The 16,674-nt window shown below is 47.2% G+C and overlaps 1 protein-coding gene across 2 annotated transcripts in view; it reads right to left on the bottom strand.

Moving 5' to 3' along the window:
• Positions 1 to 4,774: 4,774 nt before the first annotated feature.
• Positions 4,775 to 16,674, bottom strand: part of ZNF395 (zinc finger protein 395) — a 62,943-nt gene continuing 51,043 nt past the window's right edge. For both annotated transcript variants that reach the window (XM_083605272.1, XM_083605271.1), the window contains exons 7-10: positions 14,742 to 15,024; positions 13,712 to 13,804; positions 12,086 to 12,213; positions 4,775 to 10,861 (exon numbers count right to left, since the gene is read on the bottom strand). In XM_083605272.1, the coding sequence (XP_083461398.1) occupies positions 10,750 to 10,861; positions 12,086 to 12,213; positions 13,712 to 13,804; positions 14,742 to 15,024 (616 nt within the window). In that variant the 3' untranslated portion in view covers positions 4,775 to 10,749. The remainder of the gene's footprint in view (positions 10,862 to 12,085; positions 12,214 to 13,711; positions 13,805 to 14,741; positions 15,025 to 16,674) is intronic.

Genomic DNA, 16,674 nt, shown 5'->3' with positions numbered 1-16,674 from the left:
GAATTCACTTCCACCCGGAGTTGGATTGGGTGGCTCCTGTGGACCAATCAAACTGCTGCATGCTGGATCCCATTGTTCTAGGGCCAATCAGACTCCTATTCAACTCAGTACATAACAAACTCCCATCCCTAATGCATCCCTGGACTGCTTGTCTTCCAGTGTAATTTTGCATGTGTCTACTCAGAAGTAAGTCTCACCTGAAATCAATCAGAGAAAGTGAGCGGAAGAGTTCAGCCTTAATCTGAAACTTTTCACCATGATATTCACACTGGCTTTACCTTTCAATGCCCGAGCAAGAAAAAAGAAAGTTAACATTTGGATGGCTAAACACCCTCCATAACCATTGCTCTATCTATAATACAGAGGCAGAAAGACAGAGAGACAGACAGACAGACAGACAGACAGATAGATGTGTCTGTTTTCAAGCCAAGCCTCATATTTGGGAATGAGAAAGGACAGACACTGCCATCTGGTGGGAGAAACATTGAAGTGCGTTGTAGGTAAAGCAGGAGGGGAAAATGGGTCAACAGTTCCCTCTAGTGGATTCATGGTAGCATGACTTTCTTTCTTTCTTTCTTTCTTTCTTTCTTTCTTTCTTTCTTTCTTTCTTTCTTTCTTTCTTTCTTTCTTTCCCATCTAGCTGAGTTTCCCCAGCCACTCTGGGCAGCTCCCAATCGAGTGTTAAAAACAATACAGCGTTAAATATTAAAAGCTTCCCTAAACAGGGCTTCTAAGGGATGTGGGTGGCGCTGTGGGTTAAACCACAGAGCCTAGGAATTGCCGATCAGAAGGTCGGCGGTTCTAATCCCCACGATGGGGTGAGCTCCCATTGCTCGGTCCCAGCTCCTGCCAACCTAGCAGTTTGAAAGCACACCAGTGCAAGTAGATAAATAGGTACCGCTCTGGCGGGAAGGTAAACGGCGTTTTCGTGCGCTGCTCTGGTTTGCCAGAAGCGGCTTGGTCATGCTGGCCACATGACCCAGAAGCTGTACACCGGCTCCCTCTGCCAATAAAGCGAGATGAGCGCCGCAACCCCAGAGTCGTCCGCGACTGGACCTAATGGTCAGGGGTCCCTTTACCTTTACCTTTAAGCAGACCCTAGGACCTTCTGGTCCAAGTCCTTGCAATGCAGAAATACACAGCTGTTGTTTACAGGAATTGAACCTGCAACCATGGCATTGTCTGCACCCTGCTCTAAGCAGCTGAGCTATGCATAAGGCAGCGGGTGAGGGTGGAATAGGTGATCTGGCACTGCACAGACATGACATTTGCAACATCCATCCAAATCTCATGGCCTTTCCCCCAAAGAATCCTGGGAAATGTTGTGCATACCCACAGAGAACTACAATTCCCAGCACCCTTCACAAAAACAACAGATGCGAATGCGCTCATGATCTCTCTGGGACCAGAATAAGCGAGGCTCTTATTTAAGTACGTGGAAGTGAGAGCTGGACCATAAAGAAGGCTGATCGCCGAAGAATCAATGAGACTCTTCCCATTCTCCGCCCACCGCGGTACTTGTTCTGTCCATGAAATGGGGGAAGACGTTACTGAAAAGAAGCTTTCTCCTCTTATTTGTGTCGTGTTGTTTTTTGTGTGTTTTATGTCCTCCCCTTGGTGCTGGAGGAGACTCTTGATGGTCCCATGGACTGCAAGAAGATCAAACCTATCCATTCTGAAGGAAATCAGCCCTGAGTGCTCACTGGAAGGACAGATCCTGAAGCTGAGGCTCCAAGACTTTGGCCACCTCAGGAGAAGAGAAGGCTCCCTGGAAAAGACCCTGATGTTGGGAAAGATGGAGGGCACAAGGAGAAGGGGACGACAGAGGATGAGATGGTGGGACAGTGTTCTCGAAGCTACCAGCATGAGTTTGACCAAACTGCGGGAGGCAGTGGAAGACAGGAGGGCCTGGCGTGCTCTGGTCCACGAAGAGTCGGACACGACTAAACGACTAAACAACAACAACAACTATTTAAGTACAACACACACACATACCCCCCCAAAATCGGGGGTGAAAACAGCCTGAGGTAGGCCACTCAAGCAAGCCTACCTCACAAGAAACATTGGCCCGAGGTGCGAGCCACCCAGGACCACTTTTTAATTACTTTCCTGCAAGCAAAGCCCAGGTGTTCCATCTTGGGGCGATGGTGTTTGCATTCCTACGAAGTCATAATTCATAGAAATTGAAAGGAAGGGGAAGGGACATTCCAATGGGGAAGCAAGGAACTGATGCCTCACCCAGGCCGCACCTCACCCTAGTGCATGTTTTCTTTCTCCCTCCCTTTTTAATTTCCCAAATCAAAGCTTGCCAAGGAGGCTGGAGGCACTTTATAAAACAGAGCTCTCCATCGCCCTTTGCACTGCCAAACCTCTGAGGCGGAGCGCGCAAGGATCTGAACCCAGCTCACCCAAGCCTCATTGAACGGCTGAATAAAATCATACAATCGCAGGGCTTTAAGGGACCCCGGGGGGTCATCCAGTCCAACCCCCTTGCAATGAAGGGACCGCGGCTGAAGAATCTGACCTGATCGTCTTCCCGATCTGTTTAAAAACTTTGCCATGAAGGAGAGTCTGCTGCCATCTGAGGGAGTCCTATATGGTTTTTTAACAGATGTCACCACCAGATGTCAAAGAGAAAAATAACTACCAAACTTTTAGAAGACATCTGAAGGCAGCCCTGTTTAGGGAAGCTTTTAATGTTTAATAGGTTATTGTATTTTAGTGTTCTGTTGGAAGCCGCCCAGAGTGGCTGGAGAAACCTAGCCAGATGGGCAGGGTATAAATAATAAATTATTATTATTATTATTATTATTATTATTATTATTATTATTAACATCTACATGCAGCCACTGGGAGAGCTCATCAGGGAGTTTGGGTTGGGTGTCCATCAATAGGCGGATGATACCCAGCTCTACCTCTTTTTCAAATCGGAACCAGTGCAGTGAAGGTCCTGTGTGAGTGTCTGGAGGCAGTTGGAGGATGGATGGCATCTAACAGATTGAGGTTGAATCCTGACAAGACAGAGGTACTCTTTCTTAGGGGACAGGAGGCGGGCAGGTGTGGAGAATTCCCTGGTCCTGAATGGGGTAACTGTGCCCCTGAAGGACCAGGTGCGCAGCCTGGGAGTCATTCTGGACTCACAGCTGTCCATGGAGGCGCATGTCCATTCTGTGTCCAGGGCAGCTGTTTACCAGCTCCACCTGGTACGCAGGCTGAGACCCTATCTGCCCATGGACTGTCTTGCCAGAGTGGTGCATGCTCTAGTTATCTCCTGCTTGGACTACTGCAATTTGCTCTACGTGGGGCTACCTTTGAAGGTGACCGGGAAACTGCAATTAATCCAGAATGCGGCAGCTAGACTGGTGACTGGGAGCGGCCGCCGGGACCACCTAACACCGGTCGTGAGAGATCTGCATTGGCTCCCAGTACATTTCCGAGCACAATTCAAAGTGTTGGTGCTGACCTTCAAAGCACTAAATGGCCTCGGCCCAGTATATCTGAAGGAGCGTCTCTATCCCAATCTTTCAGCCCGGACACCGGGGTCCACCTCCGAGGGTCTTCTGGCACTTCCCTCCCTGCGAGAAGCCAAGTTACAGGGAACCAGGCAGAGGGCCTTCTCAGTGGTGGCTCCCGTCCTGTGGAACGACCTCCCATCAGATGTCAAAGAGATAAACTACGACCTGACATTTAGAAGACATCTGAAGGCAGCCCTGTTTAGGGACGTTTTTAATGTGTGACATCTTGATGTATTTTTAATCTTTGTTGAAAGCGGCCCAGAGTGGCTGGGGAAGCCCAGCCAGATGGGCGGTGTACAAATAATAAATTATTATTATTACCCTCGCTCACAAGGTTGTTGTGAGGATCGAATGGGGAGGAGGAGAAGTTCGTGTGGCACCTTGAGGTGCTGAGAGGTGTGATATGAATGTAATAAGTCGGGGAAAGAAACTTTAATAGCCCCTTTAGATCCTTCTCCCTAAATATAATCAATGGGAGCAAACCAGAGCATTGGGTTTAACAGGTAAGGTAAAGGTACCCCTGCCCGTACGGGCCAGTCGTGTCCGACTCTAGGGTTGCGTGCTCATCTCGCTCTAGAGGCCGTGAGCCGGCGCCGTCCGAAGACACTTCCGGGTCACGTGGCCAGCGTGACGAAGCTGCTCTGGCGAGCCAGCACCAGCGCAGCACATGGAGACGCCGTTTACCTTCCCACTATAAAGCGGTACCTATTTATCTACTTGCACTTAGGGGTGCTTTCGAACTGCTAGGTGGGCAGGAGCTGGGGCCAAAAGACGGGAGCTCACCCCGCCGCGGGGATTCAAACCGCCGACCATACGATCAGATTCAAACCCAAATAAAGAATCAAATTGGAATAACACAGAGCAAGTCCGAAACATTATCAGGCTGTTTCCAAACGGCCTTGTGGTTGCTGCACACATACCTGAAGCACACAGGCACATCCACCCGGCGTTTCTGCTGAAGTAATGGAATGAGAGGCAGCGGTGGTGTAGTGGTTAGAGTCGGCCAAGGACCTGGGAGACCAGGGTTCGAATCACCACTCAGTCTGCATGCTCCCTAGGTGGCCTTGAGGGCCAGTCACTGCCTCTCAGCCTTAACTACCTCACAGGGTTGTTGTAGGGTTGCAATGGGGAGAAGAACTATGTACGACACCTTCCGTTTCTTTGAGGAAAAAGTAGGGTATAAATGTCATCTTGATAATGATGATGATGATGATACAGTAATAGCAAGTGGGAGAAGAAAAACCCAGAGAAGCTTAGGGTTATCAGGCCATATCATTTTATTATAAAATATATTTCATATTGCCGTTGTAAAAATTACATTTCACATTATTTTTTTTGTTTTGCTTACAATAAAAAATAATACTTGGAAGACAATCAAAAAAGAAAAGCTCCAATTAAGAGACAGTAATTCACCGATACGATATATTCCCCCCCGTTAGGCTTGGTAGCGTATCACCATCCAAACAGCAGCTATTATTAGCGGGTTACAAGATCTCATCCTTTCCCCTTTCCTGTCCAAACGCCTTGTAATAACTGGGGGGGGGGGGTGTGCGTCCCTCACCTTTCCCACCCCGCCAGCAACCCAGCAAGCCCACAAAACGGCCATGTTGCATTCCTTAGCTTCCTAAGGAGATCTTGACAGACGGACAGTTTGCAGAGGGCGGCTAGCATCTTGGAACTTCTGAACTGGCTGGTGCGCGACTTGTGCGAGGGAGAAAGGGCAGAAAAATGGAGGTTCCTTGTTCTTTCTCTCCCCGCACCTTTGTTAAACTCTTTCGAAAGAGAAGAAGAAAATTGCTGGTGATCGGACTGGTCCCCTTTCTCATGCACCCACAGAATTGCTTGCACCAGTGTGTGTGTGTGTGTGTGTGTGTGTGATGTGTGTGTTGATTTCTACCAAATGCAAAAAGGAGTTTGTATCCAGGCGACTAGAAATTCAGGTAAACCCTGCCTGGCTGAGCTAACAAAAATGTCTATGCATGCCCGACAGGTCACAACATCCACACATGCACGTACCCACGCAGCCCTTTCCATGTGGGATTTCGCTGGTATTTTATTTTGGCTGGGGTGGGTGGGAGTCTTGCAGCTTTCAGGCAACTCCCATCATCTCCAAAGGATCATGGGAGTTGTAGTCCAACAACACCCAAAGGGTCCCCAGTTCCCATCCCCGATCAAAACCCAAGCGTTCCTTTTTTCCTTTCCTGGTAGAAAGGGGTCATCAATGAGTTCTGGATCGAACCAGACAATGTGCAATGGTTCAGTTTGTGCCGGTTTTCTGCACAAACTCTTCCTCTGTCTGTCTCATGTGGGCTCCCAGCCTCCCAACGAAAACTCAACGGTTCACAGTGCAAAGTGTAAATTAGAAAACAGCTCCCATCTCTTCCTATTAGTGCCTGGTAGAAAAGATTCCTATATACATGTGTACAAAAGTCCTCTTAAGTGGGGCGGGAGATCCAGCCCACAGTGGTGTGTGCAGATCTCTCCTGGGTCTTCAACTCACGCGATTTCTGTCTCGCAAAGTCAGGATACAGAAACGACAAACCTGGACCGTTCGCTCAGGAAAAGAGAGCGCCACTGGATGGACAAGAATATAGGTAGCGTGCAACAGAGTAATTGTACAAGTGTGGGATTTCGTGCTAACACAACAGGATTCCCCTCTGATGTGTGCCCTGTTATGGGATGAGAAACCCCTAGGATTTAGATTTAGGAGGTATAGGGGGAGGGAGAGAAAATTTCTGTTGCACAAGAACCAATTCTGATCACAGAATGGTGGACCGAAAGCCCTGCAAAACTGGAATCAATGGGTTGAGGGACTTGGCACCCGCTTGAATACAACCCTATATTTTTTTTATTAAAAAAAAACCCTTTAGAAGTAATGATATACCCATGTCCTTAAAGATGTGGCAACGAAAAACAGCTCATAGAGTTCAGTTGCAGGAGCTGCCATTTGTTAGGAAGGCTACAAACACACCTGTGGTCAGAGGAGAGACCTCCGACCCCATTTTACAGACAGGTGAGGAAAAGAGACTTTTCACTATAAAAAGTTCTACGTAAGAAACTCGACCACATTTCAAGGGAAATTGAGAGAATGGGCTGGAAAAACGAGAAAGGGGAAGGGAAGAGATTTTTTAAAATGAGATCTAAACATTTAGGCTATTTTTCCAAAACAGAGGAAAGGGGAGCTCAAAGCTGTAAAGAAAATCCAGAGGAACAGCTGTTTTGGCCAGAGGAAATAGCAAATATTTTGCTTTCGGTTCATTTCCTGCCAAGGGAAAAAACTGAAGTTACCTGCAATAGTTGCAAGGCTATCGTTGATCGAAGCCGGATTGTGTACTTTGGGGCCCTGAAATAATTTGCAGAACACCTCTCCGGGCATCATGCAGAGACCCAAGATGAAGCTCACAGCTTTTGAAGTGGTGATGGGATTCGTGTATTGCTGGTTTCTATTGAGTGCAAAGTCCCGAAGCTCCCACCATGCCACAATTCAAAAAGATAGGCGCTAGTCCACAGCGTGGCAACACACTGGTATGCCAGCCATCGGAGTTACATGTGGGGCCACAAAGCGCTTGGTGGGGAGGACCAGAGTCTAGGAAGCAGAGCATCTTGAGTGGAACGAAGCAGGAAGGGCTAGCAGGCTGAACCTTAAACCTGGCTCCTCAATGAGGGCTAGTCTCATGCATAGGCAGCCCTCACAGTCAGTCTGCCAGGAGGAGACAGAATGAGCCAGCCCTCCCTGTTCCCATCACTCGCCCCTAGTTTCTGGCCATCACATGCAGATGTAAAGTCCGCTATCCTAAGTGTAGAGACAACAGGATTGCGCCCTTTCGGTGCAGGGGAAGTCGTGCGCCCTAGGAAATAATGGCAAAGTGGAAATCTGTTGCATGGGTAGATTGTTCCCTCGAGTTCCCATTGCGTTCTGGGTTCCCTCCCACCCCACGACTTTGACAAACCAGTTTTTTAAAAAGAAAGAAAAAGGCTAGGCATACATAAAACCACAGACCTACGTTGTCCAGTCTAACTTGTACTGCACAGCTCAGAAAATAAAAAGAGACGATGGGGAACTCTTATCCCATGGAATGAAACAAAAATAAAATAAAATACTGACAACAAATATATTCCTATGCAAGCTTAGCTTTTCCTTTTTCACTTTCCAAAATTAAGTGCTATAGAATTTTGGAACGAGGCATTTGATGAAGAAGGCCAGGGGTTGGAGCATACAGCAACCAGGGCGCTGCTTTTAGCAGCGAGTATAACTCATCGCCTCCACACCGACGGAGTGCACATTCCTTTAATAGCTGGGTAACAGCAGGAAATATTCCCCAACCCCGGGGTTTTTGCAGCTTAGCAAGAGAAAGCCAGATACCACATGCTTACCCCAAAGTCCTTTCTTTTTTCTTTCCTTTTTCCTTTACAAATTACTTCTCTGTTTCCACCTCCTCCTTAATCACCTTTTAACAAAAAAACGAAACAAAAACCAGAAGCGAAAAAGAAAAGAGATTCCAAAGGGCCCAGACTTCGGCCAGTGAAGAAACTGGTCTCCAAATCTCAAGACAAATTAGTTCTGATGGGGAAGAGAGGTCAGGCGGCTCCTTCAGGAGCAGAAACAGACCATTTTGGAAATCCGGTAGATTTTGCCAGACCTCAGAAAGGTCAAACGCAGCGAGACAGCTACAGATCGATATTTTTGAAGAAGGATGGATGAGATTTCCAAAGAAATGTCTCTGATGTCCCAGATTATTTGTCCCCAAAATTTAAACACAGCTGTCAAAAAGACAACGTTTCCGCATCCTAATTCATGACGGCATCTTTTTCCAAAAAATGCACACTGCTTTGAAGAAATCGTTTTGTTGGGTCTCTGGACCATAATAAAGATTGATTTGATTTGAAGAAATCAAAAGAACACAAATATCCCAAAATCTCACATTTGGAAATATAAAAATGCAGAAATCTGGGCTCAAGCTTTGGGTGATCCAATAATCCACTGATTCTCTGGATGTTCAAAGCGCTCAAATAAGACCCACATTTTGGCGTCGACCAGCTTTAGCACTGACCAGGAGTCTGGGCCTAGGGAAATAAAAAATCCGACATACTGTGTATAGCAGCCTCCCTCAACTTTCGGGTCTTCCAGATGTATTGGACCAGATCTGCCAACCAGCCCTAGCCGGCACAGTTCTGGTCCAAAAGATCAGGAGATTGAGAGAGGCTGGTGTTTATGATGCACAAAATGACAACGAAGAAAAACACAAAATTTTCAACAAGCACCGATAATATACATAACTCCTTTAAAAAAAAAAAAACAACTCTCCCACCCCAAGCCTTAAAAAGTACCCTTAAAAGTAAAGCAGGGCTAGCTTTTATTTTCTGTAAAGAAATCCTCATTCTCAGAGTGTTCATTGTTCATTCATTCTTTTCGCAAGGAGAGATCTGTGTCTTTCGTTTATGGCTCATGATTATCAAAACGCAGGTGACTGGGACGGGGAAAGCCACATAAGCAATCGGAAAAAGATGTCCGGGCAATGGGTTTTTGTGGAGGGAGGGAAGTGCTCCCCCAAGGAAGGGAAACCACGATTCGTTAACAAGCCCCTCTCTGTCATGACTGCCAGCCCCAAAGTTTAGTGGCCTCAATGAGGACTCCCTCCTTGTGCAGTTGCTGTACCCACAACCGAGAGAAAAGCAGATGGAGTCATGTGACAAATTGTGGGTGGGGGCCCACACCTCTCCCCCAGGGTTCTGGGGCCTAAATGGAAACCGCTGGGAACGTGGTGTGTTAAAGCAAGTTGAAAATCCGATTTTTTAAAAAAGTACTACCTAAACTTTCATATTTTTCCCCCCAGCCTGGGGGTGCAGGGAAACAGAGGGCTTCAACATTCCTGGAGTTTTTAAATCTCCTGTCCCAAGACATCCCTGGGCTACTTTTATCGTTCCCCAGCGAGGAGATCTAGCTCTCTGCGTTGATTGTCATTTGGCATCTACACTGACCGCTGGCAGCACTTGGCTAGAAAGAGGGTTTTCCCCGAAAGGTTTTGCTCCTCCACACAACTTCACAGCGTGAGCCAAGTGCATTCTCCCAGCATGCTCTGCAAAATGGCGCAGGTTTGGTGCATTGGCGACAAACGGTCTGGATTGCATGCGCAATGGGCATGACCCTGAAGAGGAAGGAAGGAAGCAAATTCCTCGACCGGACGCCCTGCCAGTGTTTGGGACTACAACTCCCATCAGCCCCAGCCAGCCCAAAACATTGGCAGGGGGGCCAAGCTGAGGAAGGCCACGATAACGGCGTTTATGCCCTGGCACCCATGACTTTTGCTCGCTCCAGTTCAGACCAGAGCACCCACAAAACCACCCAATGGTCTTGATGGGCAAGCCCATCATTAAGCAAAAATATGATTTCCTCCCTCAGGTAACGCCGGGTCTGGCCTTTGAGGAAGGGGGCAACTGAAGCCACACGAGAAATCCTCAGGCGCCCCAGGGCTGTTTTGCACATTAAATTTTAGGTGTAAAATGGGGGAATGAAAGCATAAATCAAAGCAATATAGCCAGGTTCCTTCCACTTCAATGAAACAAGCATTCGCTGGATTGTAGCTTGATGCAGTGATTGTTCTTTTGACAGCGTAATGTTTAAAAGGAAGGGGGGAAACCCAGGGCTTGGGTGCAAGCGTGTAATTCCTCCCGGGCACCAGAAGGGGGAGACAGTCCACAGGAAGTCAGCCACGCCCCTTCCTCCTTCAGCTGACGGACCCAGCACCCTCTCGATTTGGGGTTAGATAAGGGTTAGGGTTATGCACTCCATATTGCAACCACCGACCCAAACACTCAGCCAACTACGTTTGGAGGGAACAGTTCAGGAAAAAAGGTTCTTTGGTCCCTGGGCACACCGAGAAACAAGTCTGTTAAGCTACACCAAGCCAAAAACTCTCTTTCCTCCCCGCTTTGCCCCTCTTATTTACAAATAGAAAGGGAGGCGCTGTGTCTTTGTGTGTGTGTTAAAAAATAGGAGGAAAAGGTGTGTTTAAAAAAAAACGAACATTCCCACAAAACACTGAAAATTAGGAAGAAAAAAAACCTGCCGGACGTAGAATATACGGAGCCCAGGACGGGCTCTCGAGATCTCCGCTGAAGCACGGGGAGAGTGGCTTCCAAGGGCGCTGCAAAAACACAGAGGTCTGGCCCCTTGGCGCTTGGCTGGCAGCGAGAGAGAGAATTGCTCCCTCCATCTTGGGAAACTTGCATGCGCTCAGTCCAGGAATCGTTGGCACGCCTTTTTCCACCGGCAGGCTGTGCACCACTGGTCGCGGTGCTCGATGCCGTAGACCTTACGGCACTTCTTGGCTTCGCCGCGGACTTTCCTGCGGGAGAGAGAAAGGCAGGGGACAGGCGTTGAAGGAGACGCAGGAGAACTTCGCAGAGTTATCCTCCCCTTAACACGGCCGTGAAAACAGGGGGACGGAGGCGGACAGCAGCCTTTGCAGACCAGGGGGGTCTTCTAGGTGTGTTTGGAACTACACCCAGTCTGGGAACCACGGGGCCAAACAGAAAAGAAGTCAAGAAGACCTTCTCCAAAATAAATGTCGCTCAGTGTTTCTGATGAAGGCAGCCCTGTTTAGGGAAGTTTTTAATGTTTGAAGTTTTATTCTGTTTTTAGTGTTCTGTCGGGAGCCGCCCAGAGTGAGGAAACCCAGCCAGATGGACGGGGTATAAATAATAAAATATTATTATTATCATTATCATCATCATCATAGAATCATAGAATCATAGAATCATAGAGTTGGAAGAGACCACAAGGGCCATCGAGTCCAACCCCCTGCCAAGCAGGAAACACCATCAGAGCACTCCTGACATATGGTTGTCAAGCCTCTGCTTAAAGACCTCCAAAGAAGGAGACTCCACCACACTCCTTGGCAGCAAATTCCACTGTCGAACAGCTCTTACTGTCAGGAAGTTCTTCCTAATGTTTAGGTGGAATCTTCTTTCTTGTAGTTTGGATCCATTGCTCCGTGTCCGCTTCTCTGGAGCAGCAGAAAACAACCTTTCTCCCTCCTCTATGTGACATCCTTATTATTATTATTATTATTATTATTATTATTATTATTATTATTAGTCATACCTCGGGTTACAGATGCTTCAGGTTGCATTTTTTCGGGTTATGGACCCGCCGAAACCCGGAAGTACCGGAACGTGTTACTTCCAGGTTTCGGCGGTCACACATGCACAGAAACACTAAATCGCACTTTGCGCATGCGCAGAAGCGCCGAATCGCAACCCATGTGTGCGCAGACGCACCGCTGCAGGTTGCGAATCCTGCAGGTTGTGAATGTGCATCCCACACAGATCACGTTCGCAACCCGAGCGTTCACTGTATTACAGTCATACCTTCATGCTTCATGTTAAGCGCTTCCAGGTTTCGCCGCTCGCACATGCGCAGATGGTTAAAATGACATCACGCGCATGCGTGGAAGCATGCGCAGACACGGGTTGCATTTGCTTCTGGATGCGAACGGGGCTCCGGAACGGATCCCTTTCGTATCCAGAGGTACCGCTGTATTATTATTATTATTATTTGCCAGCCTTACCTTGAGCTGCTGGGCGCCCGCAGAGGTGACGTGACAATCAGGTGGGATTTCAAGACAGGTGGCGGAGGAGGAGGAGGCAGAGGCGGCGGAGGCTGCTGCTCGCTGAAACTCAGGGACCGGCTTCGCACCTGCAAACAAGAAACGTACGCGCTTTACGATACACCCAAGAGCAAGTCTCTCCAGGACCCCACTCCCCAAGGCGCTGGAAAAAGCCCTCTGTGCCCCTGAAGATTCCTGCAGCCACAGAAGTCAGGACTAGAGATTGAAAGGTGTCAGGGAACTGCCATTGGAACAGGGGCGGGAAAGAGAGGGGCAGTCTTGTTACAGGGAGCCTCCGAAAATCTAGCAAAGCAGTTCCTCTTCCGTTGATGAGGAAAGCCCCACCTCTAGTGGGGAAGAGGTGAAAGGACCTGAGCATCTTAAAAAGCAGAGACATCACCTTGCCAACAAAGGTCCGTATAGTTAAAGCTATGGTTTTCCCAGTAGTGATGTATGGAAGTGAGAGCTGGACCATAAAGAAGGCTGATCGCCAAAGAATTGATGCTTTTGAATTCTGGTGCTGGAGGAGACACTTGAGAGTCCCACGGACTGCAAGAAGATCAAACACATCCATTCTTAAGGAAATCAGCCCTGAGTGCTCACTGGAAGGGCAGATCCTGAAGCTGAGGCTCCAAGACTTTGGCCACCTCATGAGAAGAAAAGACTCCCTGGAAAAGACCCTGATGTTGGGAAAGATGGAAGGCACAAGGAGAAGGGGACGACAGAGGACGAGATGGTGGGACAGTGTTCTGGAAGCTACCAGCATGAGTTTGACCAAACTGCGGGAGGCAGTGGAAGACAGGAGTGCCTGGTGTGCTCTGGTCCAGGGGGTCACAAAGAGTCGGACACGACTAAACAACAACAACAACAAGACTTTTATGTTGGGGGACGTCCAGGAAACAACCACTCCTGGATTCTGCTAGCGATTGAGGCAGACATGAACCTGTGGCTCTGCACTGTAAATAGTTTGCACCAAAATAAAACCTGTAAAAGACAGGTCTGAGTCCTGCCTGGTTACTCACGAGCAACCACCATTGCCATATGACAAAAGGCCTGGAAAAAAACCCAGAAAAATTGGGGAGAAACCAGGGGTTTTTTTCCTATTTTTTCCCAAAGCTTTTTTTTGAAGTCCATGAGAAAAATGACAAAGAGGAAGAAACAGAAAATGACAGCAGTAGTTCAGAAAATGAGACAAAATAAACTGCATGTCTATGTTGTATCTTCTGTTTCTTCTTTTAAAAAAGCACTACTCAAAGGGTAGATCTTCTATGGAGCTGGACCTTCTATTGAGGTGGACCTTAACTTTATTTGCTGTTGGCGCTAAGGGGCAAATCTGATTATTTTTACGTTGATGGTTTCTTGCTTTTTTTGATGCTTTTGAGGGGAAGAAGGGTGGTTACGTGTTTTACTGCAGGCACAATACTTTTATATACACTGCGTTTCACGCAATTTGTAAAACCACACTAAACTTTTTTTTCAATTTTTCCAAAATTTGTATTTTTTCCCCGGAAAAAAACAAGGGGGGAAACAATTTTTTCTCATGGCTTCAAAATTTCCGGAAATTTTACATCTCTAGTCAGGACTCACCGGCGAGAGGGTGGGGATGGTAGATGTCGCAGCAGCCCAGCTGATACTGGTGAATATGTGCGGGGATACTGGTATCTGGATGGACGGCAGAGCCTGAGAGAGAAAAAACAAGGGAGGTGTGAAAGGATTCGCTGCATCCAATCTCTGCTGCCTATTTTTCAAAATGCATTTATGGGGGCCAAAGAGAGAGAGGTCTGTACAGTGGTACCTCGGGTTACATACGCTTCAGGTTACATGCGCTTCAGGTTACAGACTCCGCTAACCCAGAAATAGTACCTCAGGTTAAGAACTTTGCTTCAGGATGAGAACAGAAATTGTGCTCCGGCGGGGCAGCAGCAGTGGGAGGCCCCATTAGCTAAAGTGGTGCTTCAGGTTAAGAACAGTTTCAGGTTAAGAACGGACCTCCAGAATGAATTAAGTTCTTAACCCGAGGTACCACTGTAGTTTAACTGCACGCTGCATGAAGGAGGACTTTGTTTTCAATGCATGCATCACCGTAGCCAGACTACCTTTGTAGGTGGCATAAAGGTAAAAGGTAAAGGGACCCCTGACCGTTAGGTCCAGTCGTGGACGACTCTGGGGTTGCGGCGCTCATCTCGCTTTATTGGCTGAGGGAGCCGACATACAGCTTCCGGGTCATGTGGCCAGCATGACTAAGCCGCTTCTGGCAAACCAGAGCAGTGCACAGAAATGCCGTTTACCTTCCCGCCGGAGCGGTACCTATTGATCTACTTGCACTTTGATGTGCTTTCGAACTGCTAGGTGGGCAGGAGCAGGGACTGAGCAACGGGAGCTCACCTCGTAGAGGGGATTCAAACGGCCGACCTTCTGATCAGCAAGTCCTAGGCTCTGTGGTTTAACCTCAAGTTATATTGGCGCATCCCTATTCCTCTTACTATTTATCGTTCGACTGCTTTGCACGTGGCATGATGCAATACCTCACAGCCACACTTTCGGGTTTTTGCTAGTTGTAATAAAAAGGGTGTGGGGGGGAGAGATATATATTTGGGAAGGGCTGCCCAGGCCCTACCTGATACGCATGGTCAGCTTGGATGTGCCAGAAGGAGCTAGGAGCCGACTGGCTGAGGGCGCTGCTGGACAGGTGATGCTCTGGGGGGACTGCTTGGTCCAGGATGAGAGCCTCTGGCTGCGATGGAGTCTGCTGGATGGCGATGGGAGAAGAAGCCCCCGCAGAGGTGGCGGTGGGGCTGGAGACGGCCGCTGCGGGTTCTGGGGGCGCCTCGTCCTTCACTTGCATTTCCGTGTAGTAAAAATCCTCTTCCCTCTTCCGCTGGTCAGAATTGGCGCCGTCTCTGCAGCGATGGGAAAAGAGAGATGAAGCAATGCCCGGGGAACTGGGTGACACAAGTCCAACATTTGGCAAATTTTGGGCTCTGGGGATTTAATAATAGTAATATTTATTTATTTATTTATTTATTTATTTATTTATTTATTTATTCATACATACATACATACATACATACATACATACATACCCTGCCCATCTGGCTGAGTTTCCCCAGCCACTCTGGGCAGCTTCCAATCAACTGTTAAAAACAATACAGCATTAAATATTAAAAACTTCCCTAAACAGGGCTGCCTTCAGGTGTCTTTTAAAGAAAAGATAGCTGCTTATTTCCTTCACATCTAAAGGGAGGGCGTTCCACAGGACGGGTGCCACCACCGAGAAGGCCCTCTGTCTGGTTCCCTGTAACCTCACTTCTCGCAGTGAGGGAACTGCCAGAAGGACCTCAGTGTCCGGGCTGGACCTCAGTGGCCGGGCTGGACGATGGGGGTGGAGACGCTCCTTCAGGTATACTGAGCCAAGGCTGTTTAGGGCTTTAAAGGTCAGCACCAACACTTTGAATTGTGCTCAGAAATGTACTGGGAGCCAATGTAGGTCTTTCAGGACCAGTGTTATGTGGTCTCGGCGGCCGCTCCCAGTCACCAGTCTAGCTGCCGCATTCTGGATTAATTGCAGTTTCCGGGTCACCTTCAAAGATAGCCCCACGTAGAGCGCATTGCAGTAGTCTAATTTAAATTAGAGGCGCCCTTTTTCCATTGGCTCCCCAGATCAAACGGACAAGCATCGTCCTCTTGACCAGAGAACAGCCCAGGTAGCGTTAACCACCTAAATCCCAGTTTCCCCTTTTGTTTTGCTCATCGTTCAGAGCTCAGAGACGACGCTGTGCTTTGGGGGGGGGGGGCAAATTCCCCGGGAATGTCCGAGCCTCAGAGTTCTCTTTCATTTTTTCCCCTTTTATTTTATTAATTTATTTAATATAATTATTGCAAAATATATGCAAAATATTGCAAATACATACAGATAAGCACACACATATAAAAAAGAACAAAAGAGGGGAAAAGGAAAAAAATAAAAAATAAAAAATAAAGAGAAAAGTTGGAAGAATTTCTTCCAAAGTTATCCTACAAATATCTCAATAATAAAATTTCATTGGTTGACTTCCATCGCTTACACTGCACTTCCTATATGCATTTTAAGCAAGATAGTATCTGTTATTCCGTATTTTTCCCATACAATCTCACACAAATATTCTAATCAATAAGTTTTCTAAATCTTTCATAAATCTATTCTAAACACAACCAATACCTTACATTTAATCTTTGTAAATAATAAATAAATCATTTAAACATTTCCACTGTTACTAGATTATATTTTTTGGTTTTTGTCTTATCAAATCGGTCAACTTTGCTAATTCCTAGTATTCGCATAATTTATTCAGCCATTCTTCTTTGGTTGGAACGTAATTTCCTTTCCCGTTATTGGCTATTAACATTCTCACTGCTGTTGTCGCGTACAATAAAATATTAATTTTGTCATTCGGGATGTCTCCATTCAAAATTCCTAATAAATATGATTCTGCTCTTTTAGTATGTGATGTTTTTATTAGCTTTTTAATTTAATTTCCTCGTGTATTGTATTCCAATATTTCTTAATTTCC

The sequence above is a fragment of the Podarcis filfolensis genome (assembly GCF_964270895.1).
Source record: "Podarcis filfolensis genome assembly, chromosome: 3".
Classification (NCBI taxonomy): domain Eukaryota; kingdom Metazoa; phylum Chordata; class Lepidosauria; order Squamata; family Lacertidae; genus Podarcis; species Podarcis filfolensis.
The sequence above is the reverse complement of the archived record's forward strand: the minus strand, read 5'-3'. Positions and strand labels throughout refer to the sequence as shown.